The following is a 15,941-nucleotide window of genomic DNA, read 5'->3' as shown; positions in this document are numbered from 1 at the left end:
TTGCTGTTTAGCTGAAACACTGTAAATTACCTATATGTCAAATTTTTAAAAGCCATATTAAAGTAAATGATTTTTAAAAAGCATTAGAAACCAAGATTGTGCACTAAAAGTTCAGCCACTCTCTGTCATTTCTCTAGGTGTTGGTCTTCTTGTCTGTAAAGTGAAGATTGGACTCGGGGATGGCAGATACATGGCAAGGAATACAGCCATTTTCCCTTCCCACTGCAGAGTTAATTCACCACTAATCCACCATAGCAAGCTAAGGCAGGCAGGGCCTGACATTCCTTTTTAACAGAGCAGCATTCTGGATAGCTATCAACAACTGATTTCAATTAGTTGAAAAAGACAAAAGCCCTGTATTCTATAGCTTCCAAGGCTCTTTACCAGGCCTTTATGTCAATATTATTTAGGGACAATCCACTCAGGCAGCTGCCTTCTCTGCTCAGATCACCTCCAAGATCAACCCCACACCTTCTAGGGCTAGAAATTTCCCAAGAAATCAATGGAATTTCTGAGTACTGTGTATTTTCTCAAAATGATTATGAATTTTCCTAACAGGTATCTGACAACCCACGTGTGACCATGTTCTACTATGTATGTGAATGTTAATTATAAGGCAGTATAGGGGAGAGAGAGATTTAAAAAAGGTATAATTTGACAACCAGCTCATTTGTTTACATGTTTTACTTCAAATTATCATATTGATCAATGCTGGGGCTACCAGCATGGTCACACATGTTTCTGAGGAGATGGTAAGAAGTTATATCTTTGCCATAATTAGAAAATGATACAGTGCTACAGCACTGGGCCTCAATTCAGAGATGAACATTTACAGAATGAGCCTTGAAGGCTCAGAACAGATTGTGATAAACTGCAGCATGGATAAGGTAAACTTTTGACTGCACAATTCTTGCCAAAGGCAGTAACTTCACCCCTTTCTCATAAATGATCGGATTATTTAGATGACACTGCTAGAACCAGAATGAAGCTTGAAAAGTTCTGAGAGAAATCTAACAGGTTCAGGAGCCTGAGGTTTACAGAAAGCCAGAAGACAGTATTAGTGAATGATTGACAAAAATGAGTGTTAAAATCAAACTAAAGAAGAGATAAGGATACTCACAGAAGCAGACTGGACACAGGCCAGAATATATAGGTCCAACCTCGGCTCTACCTGCACATGCTAGTCAGGAAGAAAGACTATTGTCCTGGCCCATGCTTATTCAGGCTTGGAGGAGAAGTCAGTCATGTGATCACTGTGATTCACACTCCTTCCCTCCCCTGCCTCCAGCTGAATTTCTAGCTCTACCAAGTGAGAGGCTTAGATGACTGTCTTGTAGGGGTGAAGAAGGGAGGTGAGGCAACCTCAGTCAGTCATTTTTTTCACTGAAATGTCACCCATACTGCACAGAAAAAGACACAAGAGGCAGAGATCTAGCCTGGGGGAAAGCGGGGGAAAAGGGGGGATTAATTCCAGTAGACGGGGGAAACCATGCTTACCCTGGGGTACTTAGTAAGTGCCAGAGCGGGTGAGGCTTGGACTTCAAGTTCAGAAAAGGGGAAAATGACTATGGCACAGAGTAGAAAGGTATGTAATCTGGCTTTGAATGAAAAGAGTTGACTCTAGAAAAGGAGATGGACTGAAGAAAAAGAGTGGAAAAGGAGATTCTACGCCACATTTTGGGATCAATAAAAGGAGAAGTTAAACAAAAATTATCTTCAGAGTATTCAATTTCAAAAAGCACTCAGAAGGATGCAACTCAATTACCACTCATTAAGCAGTTTGGGAAAAGTACCCCAAAATAATACAGGTAACAAAAACCTAAAAGAGGCTTGTACTTTCCTTGTATATAGATGTTTAAAGAAAACAAGCATTAAGAAGTTACAAATTCTTTTCCTCCTTTTTAAAGTATTACAAAAATGTGTAAATGTTACATTTAAGAAGAAGCCTTTAAAATAAAATTTTTATACAGTATTCTTTGATTCTTTTTGAATATTAAGCATGTTTCCCTTTTTATCCACACAATACTCTCAACCCTGTACTTTATAAATTAAGAATAAATCTTGTTTTTTGTAATATACAATCTTTCTGAATTACATGCTTTAAAATGTAATTAGACATCTAAAATGGAAACAATCAAAAGAGAGCTGGAAACCAGGAATGAAATAGCAATAGGTTTGGAGGAACAAAGGGAAGGAGAAAAGTCATTGTACTTTGATAATCTTATATACATTATTTCTTTAAATACAACAAGCCAGGAACTAGGTATTATACTGTTTTTGTTTTTTTATGAAAAAAGCTCAGTTTTTTTCTTTTATATGTATTACATACTGGAGTTACGAGTAATACTTTATTAGAATTCTCAGTGTATCATCTCCTAATAGTAGTCTTCTTGTGTATATCCATTCAAATCTGGTGTCTCGTATAATGTGGGAGAAGTAAAGGTAGCCAGAGAAAACCATGTAATTTTAAATCTCACTCAACTCTTAATTCTCCAAAGTCAGTGCTTACCACGAAGTGGCAGTTCACATTAACTAGGGCACGGCAATCTAGTATCCCTGAAAGAGACAGCCAAACTCCATGCTAGGTTATACAATGGTCCCTCGATAACTATGGATGCTCAAGTCCCTTATACTATAAAATGGTGTAGTACGGTAGGCCCTCTGTATCCATGGATATGGAACCTGCAGTTTTCTACAGCACGGTAGAAAAAACAACATTCAGGAGCTTAAAGAAAAAACAAAACACTGATTACTGATTATTCCAGCCAGAAGTTTATCTTGGTATACTCCCATGAGCAGACTTCAGAAGGCTGGCTTACTGAGTATTAATAAGAGGTGGATTTATACCAGGATACCAATTAACTCACGAAGAAAGAAGTGATTAGAGTAAGTGGTCACATTACCTAGGCCAATTCTTCCTGGTATATAGGTCACCATGGTCAAGTTCATTCACTTTAGTCGACATTTTATGAGCTCACAAAACATGTTAGACATCCTGATAAGCCCTGGGGATAAAAAAGATGGCCACCTCAGGGAACTTAGAAACTAAAGGACAAAGAAATGAAGCAACAAAAGAGATGTTCCTTTTTTGTTTTAAATCAGGTTATGATATCCTGAATAACTGACTTTCTCAATTTTACAGGTTTCTGACTTACTGGGTTGGCCAAAAAGTTCCTTCAGGTTTTAAGTAAAAATAAAAGACGCATTGTTCATTTTCACCAAGAACTTTATGGAACAACATATTCACTGTTTTGTTCCACTACCTTCTGCCAGTTTTCAGGTAACTTCATAATTCCATCTTCCCAAAACTTTTTATCTTTGTGAGCAAAGAACTGTTCCAGGTGCCTTTTACAGTCTTCCAGAGAAATTGAAATTTTTTCCATCAAGAGGATTTTGTAAAGACTGAAATAAATGGAAATCTGAAAGTGCAATGTCTGGTGAATAAGATGGATGAATCAGAACTTCCCAGCCAAACTGTAACAGTTTCTGCCTGGTCATCAAAGAAACACGCAGTCTTGCGTTTTCCTGATGGAAGATTATGCGTTTTCTGTTGACTAATTCGGATGCTTTTCATCGACTGCTGCTTTCAGTTGGTCTAATTAGGAGCAGTACTTGTTGGAATTGTTTGGTTTTCCAGAAGGAGCCCAAATTAGAGGACTCCCAATTTCACCATATACACAACATCACCTTCTTTGGATGAAGACTGGCCTTTGGTGTGGTTGGTGGTGGTTCATTTCACTTGCCCCACGATCTCTTCCATTCCACATTATTGTACAGTATCCACTTTTCGCCACCTGTCAAAATTTGTTTTAAAGACGGAACTTTTTCATTATGTTTAAGTAGAGAATCGCATATGGAAAAACAGTCAAAAGGTTTTTTTTGCTTGGAACCCAAACGTCAAAGCGATTCATATAACCAAGCTGGTACAAATGATTTTCAGTGCTTGATTTGGATATTTTGAGTATGTCGGCTATCTCCTGTGTGGTATAACGTTGATTGTTCTCAATTAATGTCTTGATTTGATCACTATCAACTTCAACTGGTCTACCTGACCATGGAGCATCGTCCAGCGAGAAATCTCCAGCACGAAACTTTGCAAACCACTTTCGACACATTCAGTCAGTCACAGCACCTTCTCTATACACTGCACAAATCGTTTTTTTTGTTTCAGCTGAGTTTTTAACCTTTCTTGAAATAATACAGCATAATATGCCGAAAATGTTGTTTTTCTTCCATCTTCAATATTAAAATGGCTACAAAAATTCACCAATTTTGATGCTTTTTTTAAATGCACGCTGATATGACAGCTGTCAGAATACAATTTAACAAAATTGTTTCAAATGAAGTTAAAGACTTAACTAAGCGCTATCTTACGGAAAAAACTGAACGAACCTTTTGGCCGACCCAGTATATACTGGCTTAAGTCAGAGCATCCTGTCGTCTGGATGGTGCTCATGAAGCACTGGCAAATTACTATTCTCTAATCCTCATCACTGGCCTCTAGAGACTGGATCATTCTACCACCACTTGAGATCTTAGAATTTTCAAGTTAACTTATCTTTTATTTATTGCATTAGGATAGATGCTTCTCCTAAAGGAATCCCAAATTTGATATAAACTTATTTTCATTTCACAATGCTAAATGAGACCTAACTGATTCTATTCATTCCCTTATTATTGAGGGCTTCAAGGAGGCAAATGGGTGCCTTCTTTTCTTTCTCCTTAATTTAAGAACTTTCAAGGCCTATCGAGAACCTCAGCAAGCTCTACTAAAACCACCTTTCCAAAGTGGTATTGAACTATTCTTCCTTTCACTGCTCTCAGGCATTAAGTCATCACCTCCTGAATACAGAAGTTCCTGACTCCAATAACTCTGCTTACTCCCTTCCTGCTCCTCACAATGTTCTCCCTCCTTTTTTCTATTCAATGTATAATTCACATTTTCTTCACAAAGTCTTCCCTTGACCACTCTTTACCTCACTGTAATTGAGCACTCTGTCCTTTGAATTTCCAATAGCATAAAACCTCTGCACTACTCATTCGGCGTGCCACTCATGTGGCACCTTTTTTATTACTTTCTTCTTATGTCCTTTAATTTTTCATGCCTGCATGCCTGCTCTCCCTAAGATGGTAAGTAACATGAAGCAGAGCCCATGTGTTACGTTTATTTCTTTATGTCCCTTAGGGTAACATGCATCATGTGAACACACAATAAATAATCATAGGAATTTATGATCCCCAAAGCTCAAAAATTGCCCTCCCTTGTTTTTTTTAAACAATATTATTTTTACTTATTTCTTTTTAAAATTACAAGTATAGGTAACTAAGCTGTATATAACATATTACAATTGATTAGTCTACACCTGACATTAGGCAGAAAATAGAACAGAAGGTGGCTGTGTTGGAATCTACATCTGAAACATTCGTCTTAGAAAATTCAAGGAAAGTTTACCATCAAGGATGAAAGGAGAGAATAAAAGTAAAACTAAAGGGCAAGAAGTATTAGTAATCTTCCTTTTTACCTATCACACTTTTCCTTTTCTTATTTTACATACTTGGTTGATACATTAATTTATTTGCGCAGACCAGAGGTACAACTAAGCGACAGAAAGAAGACCGGCCTTTTTAAACATCTGCTTGTTTTGTTCTTCAAGTATGTGTAATTGATGTTCTATATATATACAGACACAAACAATAAATAAGTAGGTGAGAGCATTAAAAATTTTACTCAGTGGGTAAAGACCATCTGATCATTTAAAACAATTCCACATACTTTTTAGTAAACTTTTCTTTTTCAGTTAAATGCACGTGAGTAAAACTACAGCTCTTAATCTTGACTTAGTATTTCCTAAAGGTATGACATTTTCTGGGTGTGTAACAGTATCTGCAGAATATGTGAATTGCAGAAACTTCACACAGAGTGATTTTTTCTTGCTTTTGAAAACTACGTACTAAAGAAAAACAAATCCATCTTTGTGTTTTTCACCCAACTTAAAAAATCACGCTTGCTTAAAATTATTTCTGTCCTTTTGTATCACTATGAACCCAACCACAGGTGTTCAGAAAACAAAATGCCCCTAGAAAGATAGTGCAAAATTTTTAATCCCAAAGGCACAAATACAAGAAATATTCTAATATTCATTTGGTTAGCCTAAACAATAAATATTAAGTTAAATGTGAACAGGACTCTAGTCTCTTTCCACTTATCCAATTTTTATTAGTATTTTTCTAGTAAGCATTTTACACTTCCAGTTTTTAGATTAACTGATCCATCATCATAGAGCCTGTGCCTTAAATAGCTTCTCTGTAAGTGATGGATTTACACATTTACATCACATCTTCATTCCCTTGGGACTTGGACAGGAATGCAGAAACACCAAATTTTCAGTTACTTTTTCTGAACAGTTTTATAATTGAAAATTGATGATTTAAGTTTTTCACAGTAGCAAGCCCAAGAAAGAAAGAAATCAGAACTTCAGTTACTTTAAAATTTTCTCTGCTCTAACCAGACAACAATTATACTATTTGTACACTGCACGTAATAATATCTGAACCCACTCACATCATTAAATCCTAAGTCAGAGGGTCAATGAAGTTAAGGTAATTTAAGAAAATAAGTTTTTAAGCACTAAAAGCCACAATCAAATAAAATATTCTGTAAATTATACTTTTCTGCTTATATTAACAATATTAAGCAAAGAACAGCAGTTTACTAAAAGAAAAAGGAAAACGAAAAAAGCCTTGATTTATCGGTCTTATTCCAGAATTCCTACCACACCGGAAGTTATAAAAGTGGTGACATTTACACTAAACTCAGGTTTTTCCCCTCTCTATTTTCCAGGACCTAGGCTGGAAATATTTCTGTCACTTAAATGGAAACATACATCCTTTCTACACAGTTAATTCTCTTTGTGGTCATGGAACAGTGTATGTATTAATAAATCTAGTTCCCTTGACAAATACTGGGCAAGGAAATAAAAGGATAAAAAGTTCATAATGGAAGTTCACTAAGTTATTTTAAAATTAAAGTTTATACAACAATTATCCTTACATATTATAAACCATTCCCCCAATTAACTTTTTTTCTTTTTTGACTGCATAGAGGTGGGGGGGAAAAAGCAAGCCGCTAACTTTAAGACAGTAAGAAATAACTACAATGATCTATGTATAGTGGGATGAGAAGAAACTGCCATATTATATGATTTTCAAGAGGAAGACTATGCTTTAAGAAACACTGCTCAGTGAAGATATACTAAGGTTCCATTAAAAAGAAGATGATCAATGACTGGCACAGAACTGTTTGGAAAAGACATTAGGCTGAAAAAACCCAATCAATGCTTATTTTCAAAGCTTATAGGAGTCACTTGACAAACTTTTTTTTTTAAGTGATACAAAAGAATTTAATAGAGATTTAGTAATTATTGGGTTGGAGGCACGACCTCACCATTATAAATGGTGGACATTGTTGAAAACAGAGCTATACAAGTTATCACAAGGCAATCATGAACATATATCTTCAGGATAAATGAGAAAAAGCCAACTTAGTTAACGTTATTAACGTTATATGAAAAGATACTCGTGGCTTAGAGTTAAATTTCTGGAGAAGTACTGTATGTCACACTGCTCAGGCCAACATGAAGATAATGTGCTCTGTAAAACAGTGTTATGTGATCAGAAGGGAAGGCTGTGATGATGAGAACACTGATGTCGAAGATTTACATGAAGCATTTGAATAAAACTATCACGAAATAACAGGGGGAAAAAAATCTCTATTTACGTTATTTTAAAATATGTATATGTAACTAAACTAACAATATAATAGGCATTTGACTATTTTGTTACAGCTTTGTAAATACAACACATTCAAGCTGACCAAAAACCTTATGTAGATTTTTCTTATAGGGAAAATGAGTTAAATGCCTGCTATTTAGACCTGCCTCGTTCAGGCACAATGCCAAATTCCTCCTAAATACTGCTAGCACTCACAATGACCTCTCTGAGCTTTGGAACCCTATTACATCTACATCCTCCTCATCCACTCTTGGCAGTCTCACAAGCATCTCTAACTTAAGGTAGCCAACACCAAACTTTTGAGTGCCTTCCCAACAAAAACAAAGCAAAACAAGATAGAAAATCAAAATCAGGCTCTCTTCCAGGTGTCCTTATCTGACTACAGAGCAATTCTAAGCACCCAGTGACTCAGGCCAGAACCTGGGATTCAGTTTTGACCTTTCTTCTCATCTACCCTTCAAAAATCCGATTTATCATCAAATTCTGTCACATCTATCTATGAAATTTTTTGACTTCTCTATATTCCTGCTGTGAACAGTGTGCTGCAAGTCAATTCTGTCTCTACTTTGAACTACTGCATAACTTCCCACATAGGGACCCTTCCACTCTTTGCTTCTTCTAATTCATTCTCTACACAGTGCTCTTTTGCAAAATCTGATCATGTCTCGCTTGCTTTAAAGTAAGTGTTTTACACATGCTAACACATATATATGGAATCTAAAAAAAAAAATGGTTCTTAAGAACCTAGGGGCAGGACAGGAATAAAGACGCAGACGTAGAGAATGGACTTGAGGACACGGGGAGGGAGAAGGGTAAGCTGGGACGAAGTGAGACAGTGGCACTGACATATATACACTACCGAATGTAAAATAGATAGCTAGTGGGAAGCAGCCTCATAGTACAGGGAGATCAGCTCGGTGCTTTGTGTCCACCTACAGGGGTGGGATAGGGAGGATGGGAGGGAGATGCAAGAGGCAGGAGATATGGGGATACATGTATACGTATAGCTGATTCACTTTGTTATACAGCAGAAACTAACACAACATTGTAAAGCAATTATACTCCAATAAAGATGTTAAAAAATTTTTAATAAATAAATAAAGTAAGGGTTTAACCTTTCAGTAACTTCCCATTACACATAAAAATCCAAACTCCTAATCATGGTTTACTCAGCCCCATCTGACCTGGTTGCTGCCTACCTCTCTCTGACCTCACCTAACTTTTCATTCTACTCTCCAGCTATACCAGCCTTCTTTTTGACAAACACTTTCTTAGTCTTAGGACTTCCATGGAAGGATTCCATCTGCTAAGAATGCTATTGCCTGAATTTACCTGGTTAGTTGTACTTACAGTAGGAATGAAACTCCAGGAGGGTATGGTCCTGAATGGAAAAAAACTCAGATTTTTCCTTCCCAAGTAGGGAGAAACCCTGTCCTTCCCTACTATGTTTCTCTTCTGTGAGTCTTCTTTACTCACAGCACACTTTACTTCTGGTCACCAAATGTGTGGAAGATTTTCCCAACATGCCATTCTCTGTGACACCCGCTGGATGACCTACAATTTCACTCAATTCTAACACTATCTCCCTGGAGATAATGTCAGATCCCACAGGTTAAGGTCTCAGACCCACAAGACTGAGCCACCCCCCAAGTCCCTCAGATGCCAAAGGTTCCAATGACTCCTCCCTAGGTTAACTAATTTGCCAGAGAAATCACAGAATTCAGGGAAACATGTTTACCAGTTTACTAAAATATATGATAAAGAATACAGATGAATAGCCAGATGAAGAGCTACAGAGGGCAAGGTCTGGGAGGGTCCTGAGCACAGGTGCTTTGGTCCCTGTGGAGGTGGGGCATATCACCCCTCCGATGTGGATCTGTTCCCCCATCTGGAAGCTCCTTGAACACCCTACTATTGAGATTTTATGGAGAATTCCTTACATACATACTCAATTATTAACTCCATTTCCAGCTCATCTCCCCTCTGTGGAAGACGGGGCTTGGAGCTGAAAATTCCAAGCCTCTAATCATGGCTCAGTGTCTCTGGTGACCTCAGTCTAGGAGTCCACCCCAGAGCTGCCTCGTCAGAACAAAAGATGCTCCTAATGTTCTTATCACTTAGGAAATTACAAGGGTTTCAGGAGCTCTGTGCCAAGAATCAGGGGTAGAGACCATACATATTTTCTTCTTTTATCGCACAGGTCCCCATTCTAGGAGACAATGCCTTAGGAGGCTTGCATAGATGAGAAGCAGATGATTTAAGAAAAGGGGTTCTGAAAGCCAAAACATCAGGAAACTGAACTAGAACATAAAAATATTTGCTCCATGGGACCGCAAACAAAATACAAAGAAAATGTGAACTTATGTAGTAAGAATAGAATTAACACTAGGAAGAGTATCAGAGAAGGTATCTGGCAAAAAGTTAGATTTTCCAAAGCCAATATCCAAACTAAGAACAGGCAAGGGTTTATGCTCAGGTACTGGAAACTCAAGACATACGGGAAGACACGGAGATAAAAGGAAAGTACTGTATATTACAATTACACACTATTGACAATCAAAAAACTACTTTCCACTAAAATATAGTGCCCTCTACTATGTCACATGATGCCTCAAAAGTCAGGAACAATGAAACAAGGCACATTTGGACCCGTAGAACGCATACTATACATTCCTTTCATTCATGCTGCTTTCTCCATATTTATCTTTTAACCCACAAGGCTTCTCACATTAAAGTATGCAGCCACAAGAGCCTACCAACTTCAGTAGAGTGATGACTAGAGATAGAGGGCACTTTTAAAAAACTATACTTGAGACAGTACAATACTGAAAACCATGGGCCCATCACTTGTTAATATTGCTCCATAACTGTGAAATCAATAACAAACTAGATAATAATTTGAGACAACTGATGCATATCCCTCCCCTCTCACCTAAGGCCTTATCAGCAAGTCCAATAACAGAAAAGAAAAAGTTTTAATGAGAAATAAAATGGGCCTTCTCAGGAGGAAAAAAATTAAGTTACTATTCAGTAGGCGATGCATAAAAACAAAGTCTAACCGGTAAACAGAACAACCTTCTCTTTGGTTTCACGTACCCCGTTCTCTTTCCTCTTAGTCCAGAGCAGCACAACATATTACAAGTCCATAAATACATTTTCCAGTCTGGCCCAGTAACAGAAGACAAGCAAGGAGTGGGATCCTTCTAACAAGGGAGAACAAGAAGTACAATAGGATGTGGGGAAGTGCATGAAGGACCAACTTGGTAGGAAGACCTAACATCAAAGCTCATTTTCAGAACCTTGTAAAAGGTTTCCAGGCTTTCTTTTCCCATTTTGCCAATGCTTAAAAACAAATATGGCAAATTTTACTGTTTTTGTTGTGGTGTGGGTAAGAAATGGAGTAAAAATGCCCTTATTACATGTGGGTCCCCCTCCACCTTAAAGCTTAAACACTTGGTTATTTCTATAATTCTTAAGTTCAAGAAATGTCCACATATATGTTATGTTTGAATGTTCTATTTCTTGACCTAAGTAGTGATTAAAACAGGTGTATTTACTTCTCTATGTGGTTTATAAATAAACAAGAGTTTTCTAAAATGTTGCCTGTAGTCTAAGGGCAAATATTTTCCAAAAACCTAACATCTGATTTCTCCCTCACCTGCCATGCCTCTGCCAATCACCAAGGCACCTTCCAAAGTAGCTCTAGAATCCATCCATCCTCTCTGCCACCACCCCAGTCCAGGGCTCCAGCATCTCTCCCATGAATCAGCGATTACTGCATGGGAGATTCAGATTAATCCTGTTTCTAGTCTTGTTCCTTCCAGAAAGAGTGCACTTTCAGTTTGTATTTGCCAAATGCTAAATGTTTAAAAGAATCCTTGGGACTTCCCTGGTGGCTCAGTGGTTAAGAATCTGCCTGCCAATGCAGGGGACACGGGTTCGAGCCCTGGTCCGGGAAGATCCCACATGCCCCGGAGCAACTAAGCATGTGCGCCACAACTACTGAGCCTGCACTCTAGAGCCCACGAGCCACAACTACTGAAGCCCACGTGCCTAGAGCCTGTGCTCTGCAACAAGAGAAGCCACTGCAATGAGAAGCCTGTGCACCACAATGAAGAGTAGCCCCTGCTCACCACAACTAGAGAAACCCCGCATGCAGCAATGAAGACCCAGTGCAGCCACAAATAAATAAATTTATTTATTAAAAAAAAAAAAGAATCCCTGAATGTGTAGCCAAACAGCAGCATTAGGTTCCCTTAACAATGCTTAAAATCCTTCCATGGCTCCCTGCTGCCCTAGGGAAAAACATGAAATTACAACATCCTTCATTGCCTGATTTCTCTCTCTAGCTGCAAATCTCATAATATACCACTCACAACTCCAGTTAGACTGAATTTTAGTTCCTGAAAAGCAGTATTCTATTTCTTCAGCCCTCTACCTACTACTCAGCTCTCTGTCGCTGGGCTAATTTCTACTTAGCCTTTGCAATCCAGTTTCAATGTCACTTTTCTCATAAAGCTATCTCTCACCTCCACATATGTTATACAAGAGAGTACCTTCAAGTGCAGTATTTATCATACTGTACAATAACCATGTGTGTCCTCCTCTACATTTCAAGTTCTACTGAGAATAGGAACCATGTCCATGCTATTCACAATTATAACCCTAGCACCCAGGCAGCAGTATAGTATAAAATTAAAAGCATGGGCTCTGGAATCAGACAGACCTAAAAAGTGTCACAAGCTGTGAGAATTTGAGACAGTTTCTTAAACTCACTCTGCCTAAATTTCCCTACCTGTAAAATGTAGATAGTACTACCTTATAAGGCTTTTTAAGGATTAAATGTTATATATGAAGTATTTAGCATACTGCTTGGTACACAGAAACATTAGTTATTATTAATTACTTAATACAGTGATTATCAAAGAAAATATTTGCTGAATGAATACAGTATTCACAAATTATTAAAAACATATATTTATTAATGCTAAGCTCATATAATTCATTATATATCCAAATAAAGTCTATAATTCTATAAGGATGCTTCAGTTTTATTCATGTCCATGACACTGAGGTTTTCTTATAGTCAATATTCAGTTGAATTATAATGCAGAATGTTCAAAGAGAATGACCTGTGCCTCACTTTCAGGAACAATTTGTTTATGAAGTCGAATCTGCTCCAAACCAGGGCATTCTAGAGAATTTGGGGAAGTGTTACAGATTGAAGCTGTTACATTATACCTTGCTGACTGATAAAAGCTGTAGTATTCAAGTCTATTTTTCCCTGAGTTTTCTGGTGCCTTTAGTTTTTGTTTAAACTGAACAACTTTGTAGATCAAAAAAACGATTACAACACAAGCTAAAATAAAAAAAGCTAACAAAATGTCAAAAGCCTCATTCAACTTTTCAACTTCTTGTGTACAAATTAGAGATGTTTTCCCTGACACCGAAGCAGCATCAATCGGTAGAGCACTGTTTTTTTCCAAGTTCAAGTTAACAGGAGAAGTAAGCTGTATTTGCACAGGTAACACTGCAGTAGTCTCTAATGGATTACCAAAGGTATTCTCTTGAAAAAATCTACTGGCAGGTGAAGTACGAATTCGTTCCCAGAAAGTAACACTCTCAGTGTTTTCCAAATGTTTCCCATTTGTGGTTATTTTATGCCAGGCCATCATTAATGCAGTGGTCTTGTGATGAATATGAAGAGATTTTATAGCCCAAGCTCTGGATACATTTGTTGAAGATGTAACGCAATTTGTAAAGTCAGTCCATTTAATATAATGCAATGCTCTGCCACGCATGGATGGGGGATTCTGACAATAGATGTTTAGAGTAATGGCTGAAGATGCTAACCAGTCGCGAAGACCCAATAGTTTGCAGTTACATTCCCAAGGATTAGAATTTGCCTGAAGATGAGTCAATGAAGACAATGGCTTAAGGACCCTTGGATGTAAGTCTGTAAGATTATTAAATGACAGGTTAAGAATCTTCAAAGATGTTCCCATGTTTTCAAATGTATCATTATCAATGCTGATTATTCTGTTTCTATCTAACTTAAGATAAATTAAATTCTTTAACAAGCTAAATGTGTCAGAATTTAAATTTTCTAAATCATTATGACTTAAGATCAAATGTTTAAGATTACTAATTCCACTAAACCCATCCCTAGTAACATTTTTAATTCTTGAATTTTTCAGGAGGAGATACTCCAAACTGACAAGTCCTTTAAATGCAAAGGGCTGTATTGCTTCAATATGGTTATGAGACAAAGAAAGTCTTTTAAGACTCTTAAGAACTTCAAAAGCATTTGATGGTACTTTTGTTAAATTATTACCTTCTAGATACAAACAATCCAGGTTTCCAAGGTATTGAAAGCCTGAGTCTGATATCCTCAAAATTTTATTGTTTGATAAATCAAGTATCCGAAGAGCAATCATACCAACAAACGTACCACTCCCGAGGACAGTGAGGCGATTTCTTTGTAGATTTAAGTACTGAACTGAAACTAGATCATGAAATACTCCTCTTGGAACAAAAGATACTTGATTAGACTGTAAATATAAATTACGAAGATTGGAAAGTCCCTCAAATATTCCAGGATCCAAGCGTTTTATAAAATTATTATTCAGATATAGAAAACATAGCTGCCTCAAATGAACAAAAGCTTTTGGATACACATACACAATGCTAGAATTATCTAAATACAATGCTACAAGAGAATGAAGTCCAGTAAATTCACTTTCATTTATATGAGATATATTATTTCCAGTCAGATATAGAAAAACTGTACTTTCAGGAAAATTCTTAGGAATGCTTGAAAGGCCTAAGTTACGGCAGTTAATTTGTCTCCCAGTGCAGAGCTGGCAAACAGACGAACATCCAAGTATCTCTTTATGGAATAATAACACAAGATAACAGGTAACAAGTAGAAACAGTCGTAGGCAAGGCAGAGAAAAACGTACTCCACACATAGCCCTGTTCTTGGTTTTTCTGTTCATATCAAAATTGGCTATAAAAAGAAAAGGTAAAACTTTAAATCATCAAAAAGTTCTTTAAATGAAAGTTTTATAATACTAGAAATTCTATACTCTATTTTATTTTATTAGGATCAGCCATAATACTAAATATCATGAATCATACTATGGTGATAGCATAAAACAGTAAGGCTGAAATACGTTCTAGAATTATTAGCACCTCCAGACCATTAACCCACTGTTTGACAAAATGATAATTCAAATTTAATGAACTGCAAAATAAAATGTTTGCTAACTTAAATATTACAACTGACTATAACTAAAGTGACAAATGATGATGCAGGGATAAGGATCTTTGGATATAATATGCCCCTTTATCAACTTAAAGTCTAATATCAATTAAACAACATTATAATTTAGGAATTATACACATTCATTACAGAACAATTAAACTCTCTTTAAACTACAGGTTTTTACAAACCAAATTATTTTTTGTTTCAGCTAAAAGTTCATATTTAAATAAATAATCTTACCAAGAACAGGAAATTCATATTATTAACACTCAGCTGATTCAAGTAAAGGTTTTCTTTCTATATCTGAAGAGCGACATTTCTAAACTCCATTTCTTTTGTGGCACTGTTGACCTCCACCCCTCCACCTCTTTTTTTTTTTTAAGTCACAATTTGCTCAGGAAACACCACTCTTCACATTGGTTCCTCCACACTCAGTGTGTAAAACAGAGGTTGCCATGGATACAGGAAACTGAGAGACAGGAAGTAATGTTATCTGTGTTTCAAAAGTATTGTTAAAAGGAAATCTCAGGAACTTATTTTTTCAGAATGCAGTTAACTTGAGTTTTCCTAACGCACAAACCTAAATATTTCATTTTAAAAGTAAGTATTTTTTAAACATGAAAATTTTAAATATTCAGAACGAACAAACTCTGTATACATCAACAACAAATAGCCATCGAATGGAAAAAGCAAGTTGAAGTAAGATGTAAATAGAGGAATGTAACTTTTTTTTTTTTTTTTTTTTTTTGCGGTACACGGGCCTCTCACTGCTGTGGCCTCTCCTGTTGCGGAGCACAGGCTCAGCAGCCATGGCTCACGGGCCTAGCCGCTCCGCGGCATGTGGGATCTTCCCAGACCGGGGCACGAACCCATGTCCCCTGCT

The 15,941-nt window shown here is 37.0% G+C and overlaps 2 protein-coding genes across 2 annotated transcripts in view; both read right to left on the bottom strand.

Annotated features, from left to right (window-relative positions):
- IPO11 (importin 11) overlaps positions 1 to 15,941 on the bottom strand; it is a 215,564-nt gene that overhangs the window by 37,181 nt on the left and 162,442 nt on the right. The gene's annotated exons all lie outside the window — the stretch shown is intronic.
- LRRC70 (leucine rich repeat containing 70) lies at positions 12,751 to 15,772 on the bottom strand. Its single transcript, XM_029217485.1, has 2 exons — positions 15,299 to 15,772; positions 12,751 to 14,800 (listed from the first exon to the last, which is right to left on the bottom strand). Exon 2 carries the CDS (start codon positions 14,787 to 14,789, stop codon positions 12,894 to 12,896), a length of 1,896 nt encoding a protein of 631 aa, XP_029073318.1. The 5' UTR covers positions 14,790 to 14,800; positions 15,299 to 15,772; the 3' UTR covers positions 12,751 to 12,893.

This window comes from Monodon monoceros, unplaced genomic scaffold (genome assembly GCF_005190385.1).
Source record: "Monodon monoceros isolate NGI ecotype Baffin Bay Population unplaced genomic scaffold, NGI_Narwhal_1 Super_Scaffold_12, whole genome shotgun sequence".
In the NCBI taxonomy this organism is placed as follows: domain Eukaryota; kingdom Metazoa; phylum Chordata; class Mammalia; order Artiodactyla; family Monodontidae; genus Monodon; species Monodon monoceros.
The sequence above is the reverse complement of the archived record's forward strand: the minus strand, read 5'-3'. Positions and strand labels throughout refer to the sequence as shown.